General features: G+C 39.1%; 2 protein-coding genes across 2 annotated transcripts in view; one reads left to right on the plus strand and one right to left on the minus strand.

Annotated features, from left to right (window-relative positions):
- The window catches only part of LOC114255194, a 44,352-nt gene extending 32,058 nt beyond the window's left edge, over positions 1-12,294 (plus strand). Inside the window, exons 3-4 of the mRNA XM_036285884.1 lie at positions 5,334-5,426; positions 11,440-12,294. Of these exons, the coding sequence (XP_036141777.1) occupies positions 5,334-5,426; positions 11,440-11,597 (251 nt within the window). The 3' untranslated portion in view covers positions 11,598-12,294. The remainder of the gene's footprint in view (positions 1-5,333; positions 5,427-11,439) is intronic.
- The window catches only part of LOC105838351 (lachesin), a 159,969-nt gene that overhangs the window by 9,271 nt on the left and 135,247 nt on the right, over positions 1-15,451 (minus strand). Inside the window, exons 8-9 of the mRNA XM_036285879.1 lie at positions 4,547-4,603; positions 4,269-4,355 (exon numbers count right to left, since the gene is read on the minus strand). Of these exons, the coding sequence (XP_036141772.1) occupies positions 4,269-4,355; positions 4,547-4,603 (144 nt within the window). The remainder of the gene's footprint in view (positions 1-4,268; positions 4,356-4,546; positions 4,604-15,451) is intronic.

Consider the following 15,451-nt stretch of genomic DNA (forward strand, 5'->3'; position numbering starts at 1 on the left):
AAGTATTTTATCGAGAGTAGTCCCGAAATTGACTGAATCGTGCGTGCAGAAGATTGTATCGATTAAAAAAAAAAAAAGGGAAAATATATAACTAATAAAGCTTTGTATCTACGCATTGAATCGACATCCCGTTTGGATTTGATAATCCTGGATTTTCGCGACTCTGCTGTCAGGAAGAAACTAAACTATTGTCGATACAAATAAGTCCCCCTAAAAAGTTAAGAGTTTCGCGCAACTATTTCTCTCATTGATTTTACGTCTCGTGATATTCCTCACGCTCATCCGTTCGTGCGATTCGAGGCTGACGGGTCAGTACGGACGCGTTAAACTATTTTCGCTGAAATTGTGGATTTAGCTTCTCGTTTTGCATTCCGTGAATATCAATCCGTCTCGGTGTTGGCACGTGCGTATACGTTTGTCTTGAGATAGCTCAAACGAATTGATGTTGGCCGTGCACGCGACAAAGTCAATGATACCGCTTGTCCCAGGTGGCTAGCTAACTATGTATACCCCAAGAAAATTAACAGAGGTCTAAGGTCTCGCACGCTGAGATCTAAACTTATACGATCGTGTCATGCGGCGCGCAATATTGTCACAACGTCACGGGCGCGTTCTAATTAATGCGCCTTTACGATGTTAATTCAGGTCGTAAATAATTTCATGCGGAAGCGACAACGCACGCGACACGCGAGCGTCGCCGAATAAACATGATAAAATGATTTTCAACTTGGCGATTTGACGAAGCGATGCGAGGTCGCTTTATACGACGGCAACAAGAGTAACAAGAGCCACGCGCGCTGTTGAACGGTGCTCTTATGCGCGCCTCCACTCCTTTACTCCGTACATGCGCGCACACAGTAGAATGGGGAACGTGTTAATCGTACGAAAGCACGCGGCTAAACCAATCGCTATACATGCCCTGCCCGAATTACAGGCGGACAACCAGGCTCTGCCCCAGGGAATTAAGCGACACTAAGGGCATATGTGCTCCGGGAGATGTCACGATACCGCGACAATACTTGCTCCGTTTCCCATCGGAACCTCAAAGTGACTTATCGCCGTAGGCCGCGTGTCTACCTTCGCTTCTCTATGTAATTTGCCACTCGCGAACTGCGTGTGACGCGATGCGACTTAAGAGGGAAGCGGAAATGGACAAATGCATACAATGCATGGTAATTACGCGGTGACTTGACAATGGTATACACGAGTATACAAGAATACTGTGACATTACAATCGCGTAAAGAAAAACGAGGAAAATATCGAGAAAACGAGACAGCTCTCAAAACTATAATATTTTTAATATAACTGGTATTGGACAAAAATGTGAAAAATATTAATATTTTTATGTTGTTTGTTGCTTACGTTTGTAACGTTTACAAGTAAACAATTTTCTCGTATAACGAATAATACCAACTTACGCTAAAGGAAGTTAAAACGCGCCTCGTTATGTTTAGGTATTCTCGACAACAGATTGTCGCAAGTTACTATGAGCAAATAAGGGCTGTTTATGCTTGGGTTTCCGCCCGCGTGAAGGAAACTCAAGCAAATCTTCTGTTTAATCTTAAGCGCACACTTGCGCCCTTGAATTTTCAATGATACGAATAACGAGAAACAACGGTGCAAATAGGCGGCGACCGCTAGATTGTTTAAAGAGGGCATAACAAAAAGATGGCAAGGTAGCGAGGTGAAGGACTGAGATAAATTATCCGGGAAAAAAATGTACTGGGAAATACGAGAGAGCTGTTAGAATCGTAACGAGCGTAACGTGGATATAAAAAGAGACGCTGGCAGACTAAAAGGGAATAAGTCAAACAGATATGTTAAGGAAAGAAGATGACATAAAAATAAAGTGCTTAAAAGAGCTGGAAGAAATGGAAGCAGACACGGTTAAATGTAACTAGGATAAGGAGAAGAGAAAAAGAAATAACGCGATAAGGAAAAAGGCGATTCTCTCGGAACCTGGCGAAAGCGTGGGGGAGAAACGGAGGAGGGAACAGAGATGAGGGCGAGAGAGCACGAAGGGAGCAAACATTAATGCCACCTTGCAGACCGCAGATGTTGCACCAATTACAAACCTCATCCTTCCTTCGCAGCCCGTCCTTTCCTTCCTCCCGGCCTTCGCAAATAGAGAAGGAGAGACAAGGAAACATATGCCGTATTCAAACTTACCACATCCCATCGCATTCACTATCCTTTTCTCTCCTCTCCCCTCAGCCCTCATCTTTTCACTCTCACCTTTCTCCGCCGTCTCTCAACCCGCTCCCGGGGCGATGACATTGGTTATACGTAGAAGAAAGGAAGGGAGAGAGGAGACACACGCGGTAGACATGGTAGAGACGGCGGAGCTCAACGAGACACGAATTTTCGATTAAATTTAACACAGGGCGCAAAAGGACGCTAGGGCGCTGCACGTTGCTGTTTTAGGTGATAGAGCAAAGCGAAGGACAAAGAAAGAAATAGAGGAGTGAGGAGGGTAAGGCGTGTGGATAGGGACGGAGAACGCGGTCTACACAGCGGCGGCTGATATTATTCTTGGGTCTTCCTCGCTGGAGCATTATTAGTTCCGGCGTGTTAGCATACATGAAATATTGATGTTACACGGATCTCTTCTACCCCAGTCAACTCTGTTCCCAGCTTTCTCCCTCCCTCCCTCCCTCTCTCTCTCTCTCTCTCTCTCTCTCGCTCCTATATATTTATCTATCTGTTCTTTTCACTCTTTCGCGTAACCACCACTCATGTGTTTCTGTTACGAACATCACTTCAGTTGCCTCTCTGTTACCTTTATGTTTATTCTTCCGTTCCTTTTATTTTCCACATTCACTCTTCACCTGTCTTTTTAACAGTCATCCGCCGCGTTTTGATTTCCTAAGTAAACACTTTGTTTCCAAAGTGATGCGATACGGTAAATTGAAATCTTTTTTCTACAAGTTTTAATAAATTAAATTTAAAAAATGCTTTAATGTGTCCTGAAATTTAGTTAGATACTGCTTTGAAAATAATTTTGTATGACACTTGAATTGGCTGCTAGAGTATCAAAATTGTTTGTAGCTTTGCTCATCATGTTTGAGTGTCCTACATAATTTTGACAGTCCAAAAAAATTTTTTTCATACGTATATATAGCTAAATTTTTAAATACTTTAGCAAAACCATTCTTTTCCCCTAAAATTTGTTTCGAATCTTTCTTTGGAAATTATATAGATATGATTATTATTCATAATTGACATGTATATGATAATGGGTGTGTTATTTTGAAATAATTTTTTGTATAATTTAAAATTGCAATCCATTTTTCGATAATTTGATATAATAAAAGAAAGATTCGTCCTTGGAAAATTCCAATTGTTATCCTGTTACAGACCTCATTTCCGCGGTTCTCTTTCGCCCTCTGTAGAGAGCTTTAAAGCGAGCTGCTTATCCTTCTTCAAACCACTCTTAAAGCCGCAATCGATTCCCGGGATTCCCTAGTGGGTCTCCTAGCTCTAGTTAACATCGAAGTTAATCGCGCCGGAGATTCAAAGTATGTTGCTGGAAAATCCAGTTATGGGATGGCATTTGACTATACGTGATGTTAGATTGAATATGTAAATCCGTTCTAGCTAGATTGAGATTTTACTAGTGTATAGAGTATGCAGGTTGCAGTTAAAGCTCTTGAAACCTTTATATACGCCAAGAATGTTTCATAACGATGATAATAATAACGATATGTCAATATGTTAGAAAATATTTAATTATATGCAACATTTAATGCCCCATGCATGTAATATTTCAAAAATTAATATTTCTCCATAAGTCATGGAGAATATTCCATCTAATTTTTTTTTATCTGTGATATTACGTCATTTCTAAATTTTGCTTTCTGTCTTATTTCCTTATCCTACTTTTGCCTTTTTTAAACGTGTGAGAAAGAGCTAAATGATTGATGTATTCTTTTCGGATAGAGATATACAAAGATACACACGCGCGCGCGCGCGCGCGCGCGCGCGCGCGCACACACACACACACACACACACACACACACACACACACACACACACACACACACACACACACACACACACACACACACACACACACACACACACACGAGAATACTTCTTTCAAATATATCTCAAGTGCTTGTTACTTTTCGTATACGCTTGCGTGACAGCCGACGACTGCACCACTTCGTGGAAATGTAAAGTTGCGGATTATCCCATAATTCGCGAAATTGCGATAAAATACATTGGGAATTACATAAAAAGAAGATATACCGCTTCGAATACTCACCTGTCTTGACATTCTTCTCATTTTGAATTGTCAGCGAACTTGGATTTCCGTAAACAGAGTTATTCATCTCCGCCATGAGTTCCCAATCTGTAAAAGTAAACGCGCGTTGAAAAATTAAATTCAAGCTAGCAAGTACGACAGGAATAATATTGATTGTGATATATATGGAAGCATCAAATTTTATGACTTCTAATAGCGCAATACATAGTGATTTATCAATTTTGCAAATGCTTCATATATAACCGTCCGTTGCGAGGAATCTGTCTCCAATAGCTTACCCTTTTTAAGGATTTCCGTGGTAGACGGACTAGGACTGGTGCTCGGCGGCGCGGACACTGTAATAAAACAAAGTTTTCATCGTTTAAAAAATTGGATCTACTTTAACGTCGTATATTTCGTGCGAAATTAATTATAGGGTTGTATAACAAATTATTTTCTAATCATTCAAAAAGACCACGTCTTTATTTATCATTCTTTTGCCTTTTTTTTGTGGAACAAAAACAATTATTTTCAATGTCTCAGAAAGATTCTCTCAAATCCTCATTCTCAATTCCTGTTTTCATGATACCGCTCGTATTTCTTTTTGTTTGCATTCCTATTGTTACTAGCCTGTCAGTGACTGCTTATTTTTTTTTTTTACGTAAATCTCTAAGGAAGATACGAGAGTATGCATTATTCTGAACTCTCGTGTATTTTGGAGATTATTTGAGAGATTAACAACAACATGAAACAAACGTGAAATTAAAATGAAAACGGAGCAACTGGAATTACGTGTTACGCCTATATATTTACACGCAACCAAACAAAATACTTTTGTCCTCCCAGATTGGGCAAATTCTACAACATGCGATATTATGAATCGCGCCACCTGTTACTAACTTCTCTCCCGGAACGTATTAGCCGCTATAGCGTCGGCCAAGCCGGCCAAACTCTACATCATATTTTACTCCGGTACATACTACCGACATCCGCGCCTTTCACCCCTACACACTCTTCCTACGCGTAACTTATCCTACGAGGATATATACCTGAATAATTATTCGTAATTTCATCATTTGTCTTTAGCGAACGCGTCGTCGGTCGGATTTATTACTGGCTGCGGTTGTCTACGGCGAGACATTGCGCTCACTGCAGAAATCTCTGCTAAAAATTTCACAGGTATACGACATTAATTAAAATTAGTTAATATTGCTTTTGACGACTTGTTATAATTATTATGTTCATTGCTGGAAATATTAGCAGTGGTAGCGCATTAGCAGTATTAAAATTACTATATCTAATCTTACTGTGTGTGCATGCTACGAAATTTACTTTAAATTTATTTGTGATGTTAATTCATTTTCATTCTTTTATATACGATGTCTTTCACACGTACACTGTTACAAACATTTTTAATATCATCAATTTTCTAATTAAATTTTTGCACGATATAAAAAAGCAAAGTTATGCTCAATTATATTGTCACACATTTCAATTCGAGCATGTTCGAGATCTGTACACAATAGAGAATAGAAAAAAGGATTGAGCACAAGATTTTACACGAGAAACATATTCTCTTAATATGACTATAAATCTACTTATGTATCCAGCAGTGTTTTGTATCATTATTTCTTATAAAAGGTAATATCTATTGATAGTCTCAATATGGAGGATGTGCCCGCAGTGAAAGAGGTCATTGCTATTTGTCACAAGCACCTGAGCGATTACTAAGCGGCAAGGTATAGGGAGAGTGCACACGATGCACACTGTGGATGTGCGTTCTCCCCAAAGTAAATAGGATAGGATGACAAAGTATGCGCCCCAGTAGACGTGTTTACATACGCGAACGTAATGCAAATATGCAGCCGCCGTCTTTTCCGTAAGATAATACCTAAATGACTTTCAACCCCCGCTTTGCTCGACCGGGCGGCAATGTTTGCCACAAAAATTACAACCACGACATGCCGGTGTGCAACTTTATATCGCGCACGTTTGTCATTGTATAAACGGAGGGTGCGAATGTAAATCAATAAAACTTTTATCGTCGAAAATTGAATGGCGAGACACTGAATTTGCGAATGTCATTGTCGTCTATAAGCTTCTCTCTATACAAAGATCAATACTTCGATATCTCTGCGAAACAAATTACGGTTGTTATCATCAGAAATTGTCATTGTTCGTCATCGTGGTTATTATGAGGCTTACTATCCAGTTTTATAGATATAAATATGGCACGCGCGATGGATGAAATTCATTTATCATTTTTGCAAGTCACCGATGGAAGGCGAAGAGATTAAAGCTGAGAGCGCAATGAGGAAAAAGCGAGATGGCAGAAGAAAGTGAGAGAGAAAGAGAGAGGGTGGGAATCGGTGAGAGGACGGGGAAGGGAAAGAAGAAAAAAGAGCAAGAGGACAAGAGAGAGAAAGTAAGGCAGCGACTTTTCACCTTTGATTTATCGCGCTAACTTTTATTTTCCTCAGGAGATATTAAAACCCGTTGTCCTGACCATTTAGCTTCACTGGGCTGATTGATGATTGGACCAGTTAACGTACCGGTCTTTGCCGACGAATCAACTCTTTCATTATACCCGATTAATATGCATTTGTAGCATACTAAAGTCTAAAGATTTAGTTGACCTGATCAAAGTTTAGTTTAAAGATAGATTACTGCAACTTTGCAAGAAAAGTTTGCTGTTGTTAAAAATTCAAATTAAAAAAAAAAAAATCAAAAATTATTACGAAAGTTTATTGTGAATAAATATGTAAGTAGATATAAACAGATGTATAAATGTAGAGATATTTTTTATTTCATTATTTTGGTATAGAAAAATTATAAATTATAAATAAAATAAAATCTGGTATGGAAATATTAGAGAAGAAATATATTGCGGTCTAGAATTTGCAAAATTTAGACATATCGATTTAACTTCTCATCGCCGTTGAGCGAGGAGAACTCATTAAAATCTTAAGATGTCTTAATTAGTCTAATAGCATCATCCCTTTTCATCGGTACGTCACTAAACGATCTGTTTCTCCCTTTCCCACTTGCTCATTTGCCTTCCATCCAATTTCTCCTTTCATCATACGATGAGTACGCAAGACGTTCAGGTCTTGTCTAGTATAAATGTTATTCATTGCGTGAGTAATTGCACGATTAGATACAATCAGAAAATCAATAAATCTAATTTGTTGAACGTCAAAGCGTCAAATAAATTTATGTTATTAAAGTTGGTTCAAAAAAATAAGACACGTTAGAAAATTGAAAATTAAGTAGTGATAACAGTGAATAATTTTTAACAAAATATTATTCAAGAGATTGTAAAAACGAGTGCTTAAGAGTAAAGTTTGTGTCATAAAATTTGCAATGTAATATTTATAATATAGACTGCTTGTAGTTTAATTACGACGCCCTGTGATACGCATAATAAAAAAAGTACAGTGTAGTGTACATTTTTTATTTCGCGTATTACAAGGCGTCGTAATTAAACTACAAGCGGTCTATATTATAAATCGTTCATAGTACATGTTGTACGAGCAAGCCGATGGCCACCGATCGTCAATGTTGCTATTATTGCGGTCGGACCGCGATCATTAACTAAATCGACGACAGATCCATAGGAAATAATTTGCCGTAGGCGTCATCGAATCTCGGCACGGCACGACAAGCAGGAAATTGCCAGGCTTCGTCGGGTTACGATCGCGTAACCCAATTCCGCGAAACAATAGTAGTAGCGGGTGCCGACCCCGCTTTTGTCAGCAGCTGCCGCTACATGTCTGTAATTACTCGCGACGAAATCTCTCACTAACATATCGATCGAAGACGTTCGGCCGTTTGATTCAATTAGCGATTGGAGAGGCAGATATACAGGCCGTATTAGTAGCTCTTCGGCCGATACATCTTCGACCCACGCCCCTTCGACCTCCTTGCCCCTACACCTTCGCAAACACCAAGTCAAAGCCCTCTTTGATAATTACCGACCTACGGCTCGTCACATTAACGCGTCTTGTAACGCATCGATCCATTAACGCGTCAACTGGGAGAATCTCAAGGCGGATGTTGCGACGATCCGCACTGATATCCTGTGGGATTATCAATGTCGTTGGTTGGGAGAGCAGCTTGGCTTTCTACCGACGCATGTTCCGTACGTGACAAAAAGTACAAGAAATGTTGTGTGTGTGTGTGTGTATGTCAACTTTTTCTTGACAGATCTTTGAATGACTTTATAGACAGTTTCTCCGCGAAATCTTTTCACGTTCCTGCGTTTTGCCGAGTCTCTATACATTAGTAAAATTCCCGTAACGCTCGGAATGATCAGAAAGGGTTACAGGGCCAGTATAACGTAGGGCCAGTATTATGATTCTATCAGGGCTGCCTTTATTGGGGATAGTATTCCCAAACGTTGATCTCGATAAAGTAGCCAATGGTGCCTGCCGGAAGGCATTTCCTCGTGGAGCAGCGCGGTCGTCCAAGCGGGAGGGCGTGGATGCACGCGGTTAAAGGTAGCTAAAACAGCTACCGTGGATGTCGAGGTGACGAAGGGGGCGAGAACACTGGGAGAGAGAGATGGAGAAAGACAGATCAAGGAAGGATGAGGGAGGTGGGGAATTAGTATGCGGCGGCTGTCCCGGCGCCATCCCTCGACTGCGGCGCCTTCCTGCACCTTTTGCCCAACCCTGGACCACCCGGGCTGGACCGTTAATTTTCCATCCCGTGACTCCAATCAATCTTACTGCCGTCAGCGAGTCTCCCTTATGGCGATATCCCGTGGCCCCTTTTCTCTCTCCTCCTTGGTTCTCAATACGTTACCCGTCTGCCACCTCGGATTTCAGCCGCTGTCACTTCCGGTTCTCGGATTTCGATATGCGACTACTAAATACACGTCAACATTTGCGCGAGAGGCCTAATGTACGCGATAGCCGGGTCGAATTGTGACCAGGACAAATAGTAAAGCCGTAATATAATTCAAAGATCCTGCTACAACAACAGATGGAAAATATTAAATTTTCAGGAAACAAGACTTCCCATCTTCAAATTATTCATTGTATAAATATGGTAATTTTTCTCCGAACATAAATAGATAGAAGAACAAACTTTTAGGCTTTGATTAATTTTTTGAAATTCCATTTAATCCCATAAAAAAAAGACTCTGGACTTGTTCAGCTCTTGCAGAAATTTTATATTTACCACCTATTTATATGTATATTTCTCTTTTCTTTTTAATTCCTGTCAGAACAAAATTGTTCATACTACTATAAAGATCGATTTGGCATCATATAACCAAGATTGTTTAAAATAGACTTATTTGATTTTTATATAAAATCTTTTAATTAGAATTTGACAAAGTAATTTTCCAATAATGTTTTCGCACGATGCGATTGCCCGAAGTAAAAAGGAAAAGAAAATATTTCTCTTTTGTCAAAGATCATTTATCTTGGAAATCGTACTCTTATGGTCATTTCGCTGTGTGAATTGTGCGTTATTATTACTATCGTAATTATTAACGGTCTTGTAATAATTTTTAAATTGGTACATTAAAAAAATATATTAATTTTCGCGGCTAATAGAATGTTTAAAAATCTAAATTCTATTAAGTATAAATTTAAAACAAATTTCTAAAGTTCTTCGTTTTGTTTTAAGCATGAAATATTTTTTAAGAGTTATCATATTTCATGGATATGTCCTATTACATAATTATGTTATTCTTTTTAAATTCATTTTAATTCAAGTAGTTCAAGTAATTTGACGGAGGTACTTTCCTCATTTCTGTTAAGCAGCCGTTCCATTCCAGAATAACAACTGCGAGAGTTCTCTACCCGCGAGGATTATTATTGTCTGAGTTTCCTATCCATATTATCTGCTTTCGACACCAGCCTCAGGGTTGATCCTGTCATGAACGAAGACTCACGCAACACGTAGCGTAATCGGCAAGAGCGTAAACGGAACGCTGACTTTAATGAAGTACGTCGGCGAGATAGCTGATTTAACTACTGAATCGCTATTTTCATTCCGATCAAGTAGCTAAAGCTTCTTTGCTTACGCTGTTCTATACGTCTTCTCATGTCTTGTATCGTAAAATACGAGTAACATTGCGTGATCTCAATATGATTTTAGAGGTACGAATTAACAATAATCTTCTTATAATGATATGTTAATAAACGTAAATAAACGGTCAGAAATTAGTCGGCCAAAGTGTCATTATAATCTCTTAAAGTTTCCGAAAGACAAGCTCGCGGTACTCGCGGAACACTTCTCTCGAGATGAGTCTATGGAGAAGTTATATATTTTACGGCAGGATGAAATCGCGTTGACGTCTGAGACCCGGCTGCGACAAACCGCAAGGACGGATTTTGGATTCCGGCAAATCCACCGAACGAGAACTAACATTGGCTTTCCCTCGAAGGCATCGTCTCCGTGGATTTTATGGAAATATTTTCTCCTCCTTCTCGGGGATTTTCTTTTTAACGCATTCCGTCTCTCTCTCTCCCTCTCTCTCTCTCTCTCTCTCTCTCTTCCCCCCCTAGTCTCCGCGCTCTTAGATTTCCTCCTTTAATCGCATTACGTACGTAGATATATATATTTCCATTCGTCGAACTGTTCGATGCCGATTGAGGCGGCTCTTTTACCATCTCCATGGCGTTTCATCTTCCGCTTGCTTACCTTCGGCGTTGCCGATGTTATTGGTAATTGAAAGTTGTATCATTAAATGAGCGTGAAGGCAATTTCGTAGCAAATCTTTAATATAATTGAATCATTTGTACATTTTATACTTTTAATTTTATACTTAATTTTGTGGACACAAACCAAAGTGCATTCTGTTGAAACATTTTATTATATTTAAGATATCCGAATGTTAATGAAAAATAACGGAGATTATTTATTCTTTTGTTAAATCCACTAAATTATCTAATTAATAATGTATTTTCGTTAATATTTTAAAGCAAATTTTAAGGATTACTCTAAATATTTCATTACCGTGTATTATTACAAGGATTGCTCGAATATTATGAAATTAGTGTAGAAACTTCGGGCGAGAGATTTACGTTCCCATCTCGCAAATCGAGTATTATTGTTTGTTCCGTCGGTCTTGGCACCAAAAGTCTTCTTAGACGAATTAGCGCTCGCACAAGTACACGCATAAAAGCCTATCGGCATAGAGTGGGAGGAAGTTTTACAGCGCATTAGTTTGTTTAAGAGACAGACACCGTGCCGCGTCGGAGGAAGGGCGCAGTCGACTCGGCAGACCGACGTTACTGGCCGTTTGAGGAACGACTTTCGGAATCGACTTTCCTGCCGGAGCGAAGAGAAGTTTGGCAATTTCCTTGGGCTAATCTGCTGGTCGGTCAGCATTGAGATGCTGCGGGGGTTACTATCGCAGGGAGACCGGACGAAGAGAGAGGAACGAGAGAGGCGTAGCAGCACGGTCGGGGTTGATCCATCGACCACGAGCGCCGAGCGGTCCCATGAATTATACAAGCGGCTCTCTATTGCTCTCTCATCTGGCGTCTCTTTCTCAGAGATATCCCCCGTGGTGCCGACGAGAGGTACGACGAGGACGAGCAAGTGGGAGCTGAAACTCTCCTCTCTTTACTGAAGAAAAGAGACGGGGACGGAGGAGGGAGAGATGCAGACGCGTGCCAGAGTGAGCTTACACGTCACCACGGCTGTCTTGACGTAGCAACGAGTGACCGTCCAATAAAGAATGACAATTAAAGCTTGACATGGGCGGCGACACTTTTTCTTTCATTATCCACATCGCTCGTCGGTGGCGCACACGACTGAGAGAAGTCGCAGACAGAATCCCTAGATTGATGAGTTTCGGCCGTTTGGAATGACTTCTACAGATATTAGTTCGCTTTGCGTGAAACTTGCCAGAATAAAAGTTCTGAATGTAAGTCCTGTTTTTTTGTAGTTATTTTTTTTCTATCCTGTCTGATTTATCCGAATGATGGTGTCGCTTATCGCGTAAAGAAATATATTTAACGATTTTAATTTTTTAATCTTAATTATTTATGAATATCATTTTAATAATGCTGAAAAAAAAAAAAAACACTTAACAACTGAAAAAGAAAATTGGCGGATTTTTTGATTACTCAAATTATAAGATGTGAAAGTTTGATTATTATTATTAAAGAGTGAAACATAATCGGTGATTAAAAATGTAACAAAATGTAATAAAATTAACATATTACAGAATATTGTAGATTCGTCTATAAATCAAACACAATATTATTATTATTAATATTAAAGCACAAATTCTATTATAGGAAGGAAATTAATTTTTCTACTTCAAATGTTTAATACAATACACATCGTAAGATCCAAAGTAGCAAGTTTTGACATTCTAAAATTATCGAAATTAACTACTCAATCTAGCATTGTATAATTGTAGTAAATTAGTCTCAGCAGTATTTTGATCGTAAAAAAGAGTACGTCAAGCTTTCGCCTTAAAAAAAATTTAAAGCATATTATATATATGTGTACGCATTGAATTTTTTATATTGTAAAGAATAATAAACATGCAAACAATGTGCAGCCTAGATATCAGGAACAATAATGGTGTAACAAAAAGAAGGATATATATGTACAAAACACAACTAAATACGTATCGATACATTCAAGGGAATTGTTACTTTCCGAAGATATTTCTTTCTCCCTCCCTTCCCCATTTTTCCACTGACCTATTTTCACAGCGGTTTGCATGATGGTAAATCCGGAACGGTCTCTCATAAAAAGTACTTGTCGCCCGCTCCCACGCTTATTCGCAAATATATGTGTACGCATATTGTCCGCGGGAGAACGAGGCATTTAACGAATTTACCTTTCAGGAAGTAACGAAGCAGTGTCCGCTACTCCGCAATTAATTCAACCGTGCGGCCATTAAAAATACGCCACGCGAAATTTGCACAGTAAAGAGACAAAAATGTGTCGGGAAACGGCAACTCTTTCCGCCGCGCCAGCATCGAGGCGTGAAGTTAATTACCCTTTCGCCGGAGCTCTAAGATATTCTCACTTTCGAAAATGCGCCACAAAGTTGCTATGAATATTCATGATCACTCTGAGAATGTGGAAAATCGTTCGAGACGCACTAACAGATTTCGAGATCTAGTTTTACGAGCGCAACCTCATCCCGCAGTGCACTCGTCCCCACTATTGTGAGTGGCGATCTTGTGTATCTATAGAGCTCGAAAGCTACGTCGTAAGCGCGTGACTCTCTTTTTTTTTAATTCCGCAATCAGAGTGAGGTACATGTAATGAATTTGGGTAACAAGGTCGCCATCCATAATTACTTCACGTCCATTAAAAATAGACTCTCAATTTCCAGAGCACGCAGTAACGGCAAAAATACACCTACGTACTGCAACAACGGTGCCCATTATTCCCGATTATGCAACATTATAGTGCGTTATGATAACGTAGAATTATTTTTCTGTCGTAATCTCTTGCGCGTAAATGAAGTCATTTAGATTACATAATATATATGTCACACCGTTACACATGTGCGAAACATTTCTTTCGCAATCATTATCTCCGCAATTCCAGAATACAGATTATTTTTAATGCGTACCTCGTTATCGCGTTTTGGAGCATAATTCATAGGTTTCGAAATAATTTTACAAACTCTGTGAAATAAGGGATTATATTAATTCATTTTTAAACGCGTTTCTTTTTTATAAGAGAGGAAATATATGCATGAACATATCAGTGTTGACGGAAAGAATATCGATAAAGTTATAAGAGTTGCTAGAGCGACGCAGTTTCGTACCTCAGGTATAGTAAACGGGAGTGTAAGATTCCTCGTCCATTGCATCATAAATAATTTATTGAATCGGGGGTTACTAAGAATCGCGACTCAACGAGGAGGACAAAAGTTTCGAAGCGACCCCGAGGCTTTCCACGTTAAAGTTTCGGTCGTGCGGTAGGAACTCATGCCCCGAAGGTAGACAGCAGGTCTCCATACAACCCGGTACAAAATTTTTACGCCTCCGCGCGCTGACGAAGTTATAGAAAGGTGTGCCATCGGTGGGACGTCCCGTTTTGTGTCTGCCGAGTTTGCGGAAGTCTGATCAATTCATAATTAAAGTGGCCAAGGTAATAGAGAACTTGGCGATATCGTCCAAAAGTGCCCACCGAGCAAGCAGTGTTATGTTCACTCGTTTCTCGAGATGAAGAATTCAACGGCGAATTCTTTGACGTGAAATCTCATGCGATTTCTATTGTAAATTATACTGCAAAATTCATTTCGTATGAAAGAATTGTATTTTGCACACCTATGAATTTATAGTACATAATACACACACACATACACACAAGATTTACACATACGTGCGCACGTTATTATAACTGATATTATTAGTGGATATACTATAAAACGAATCAACATGTGTTATATAGTGTAGATATATCACAATATAATTTTAATATTGTAAACGAAGTGTTACATGTATCTACGTATGTGTATGTACTTCAATTGCTTCCAAAATGACCTGATTCAGAAATAATAAATTTCTTTCTTGCTTCTCTTTTCTTCATAGGCATTACTTACAAGACATGCCTAAATGAGTAACAATAGTTGTAATATTTTTTTATATCTCGCTAAAAACCTTCAAAATTGATTTTAATTGCAGTAATGTCGTAATAATTAAGTTATTGATAAAATTATAAAACAGTTACGTTTCCTTTCTTTAGAATTCATGATATTACAAAATTATCCGAGAAATATGAATACCAATATAGCTGAAAATCTGAAGATGAATATTTCTTCGGAGCACACCTCGCGGATAAGTTAAGAATATAACTTCGTGGAGATACTATCTGCGAGAAAATGCTTGCCGGCAACGTTTCAAAATCTAAACGAGATTTTCGGTGAAATTCGTTCCTTCGTGCAACTCCAACGACAAAATTGCTAAGTGCCGTTGCGTTACTAGCGTCCGGAATGCATGTGCAGAAAGAGTTTCACAACAAATTTATCAAAGTCACGCTGGGCCACGACTTCGTTTGCATCTTACACTGAAGAATTCGTTAGTGAAATTCTCAAATCCAAATGAAAAGCTCGTAGAACTTTGCGAGCCACGATACCACGCGACCGCGAAAGTTTTCAAAGTCCGACAACTCGGTATGGATTTGCAGAAGGAATTTGAGTACAACGAGAAGTTTTTCGTTTGCAAGAATTTCATCAGGAGCTTGTTAAGCATTAAGAGATTTTT

Source organism: Monomorium pharaonis, chromosome 4 (genome assembly GCF_013373865.1).
Source record: "Monomorium pharaonis isolate MP-MQ-018 chromosome 4, ASM1337386v2, whole genome shotgun sequence".
NCBI classification, from domain to species: domain Eukaryota; kingdom Metazoa; phylum Arthropoda; class Insecta; order Hymenoptera; family Formicidae; genus Monomorium; species Monomorium pharaonis.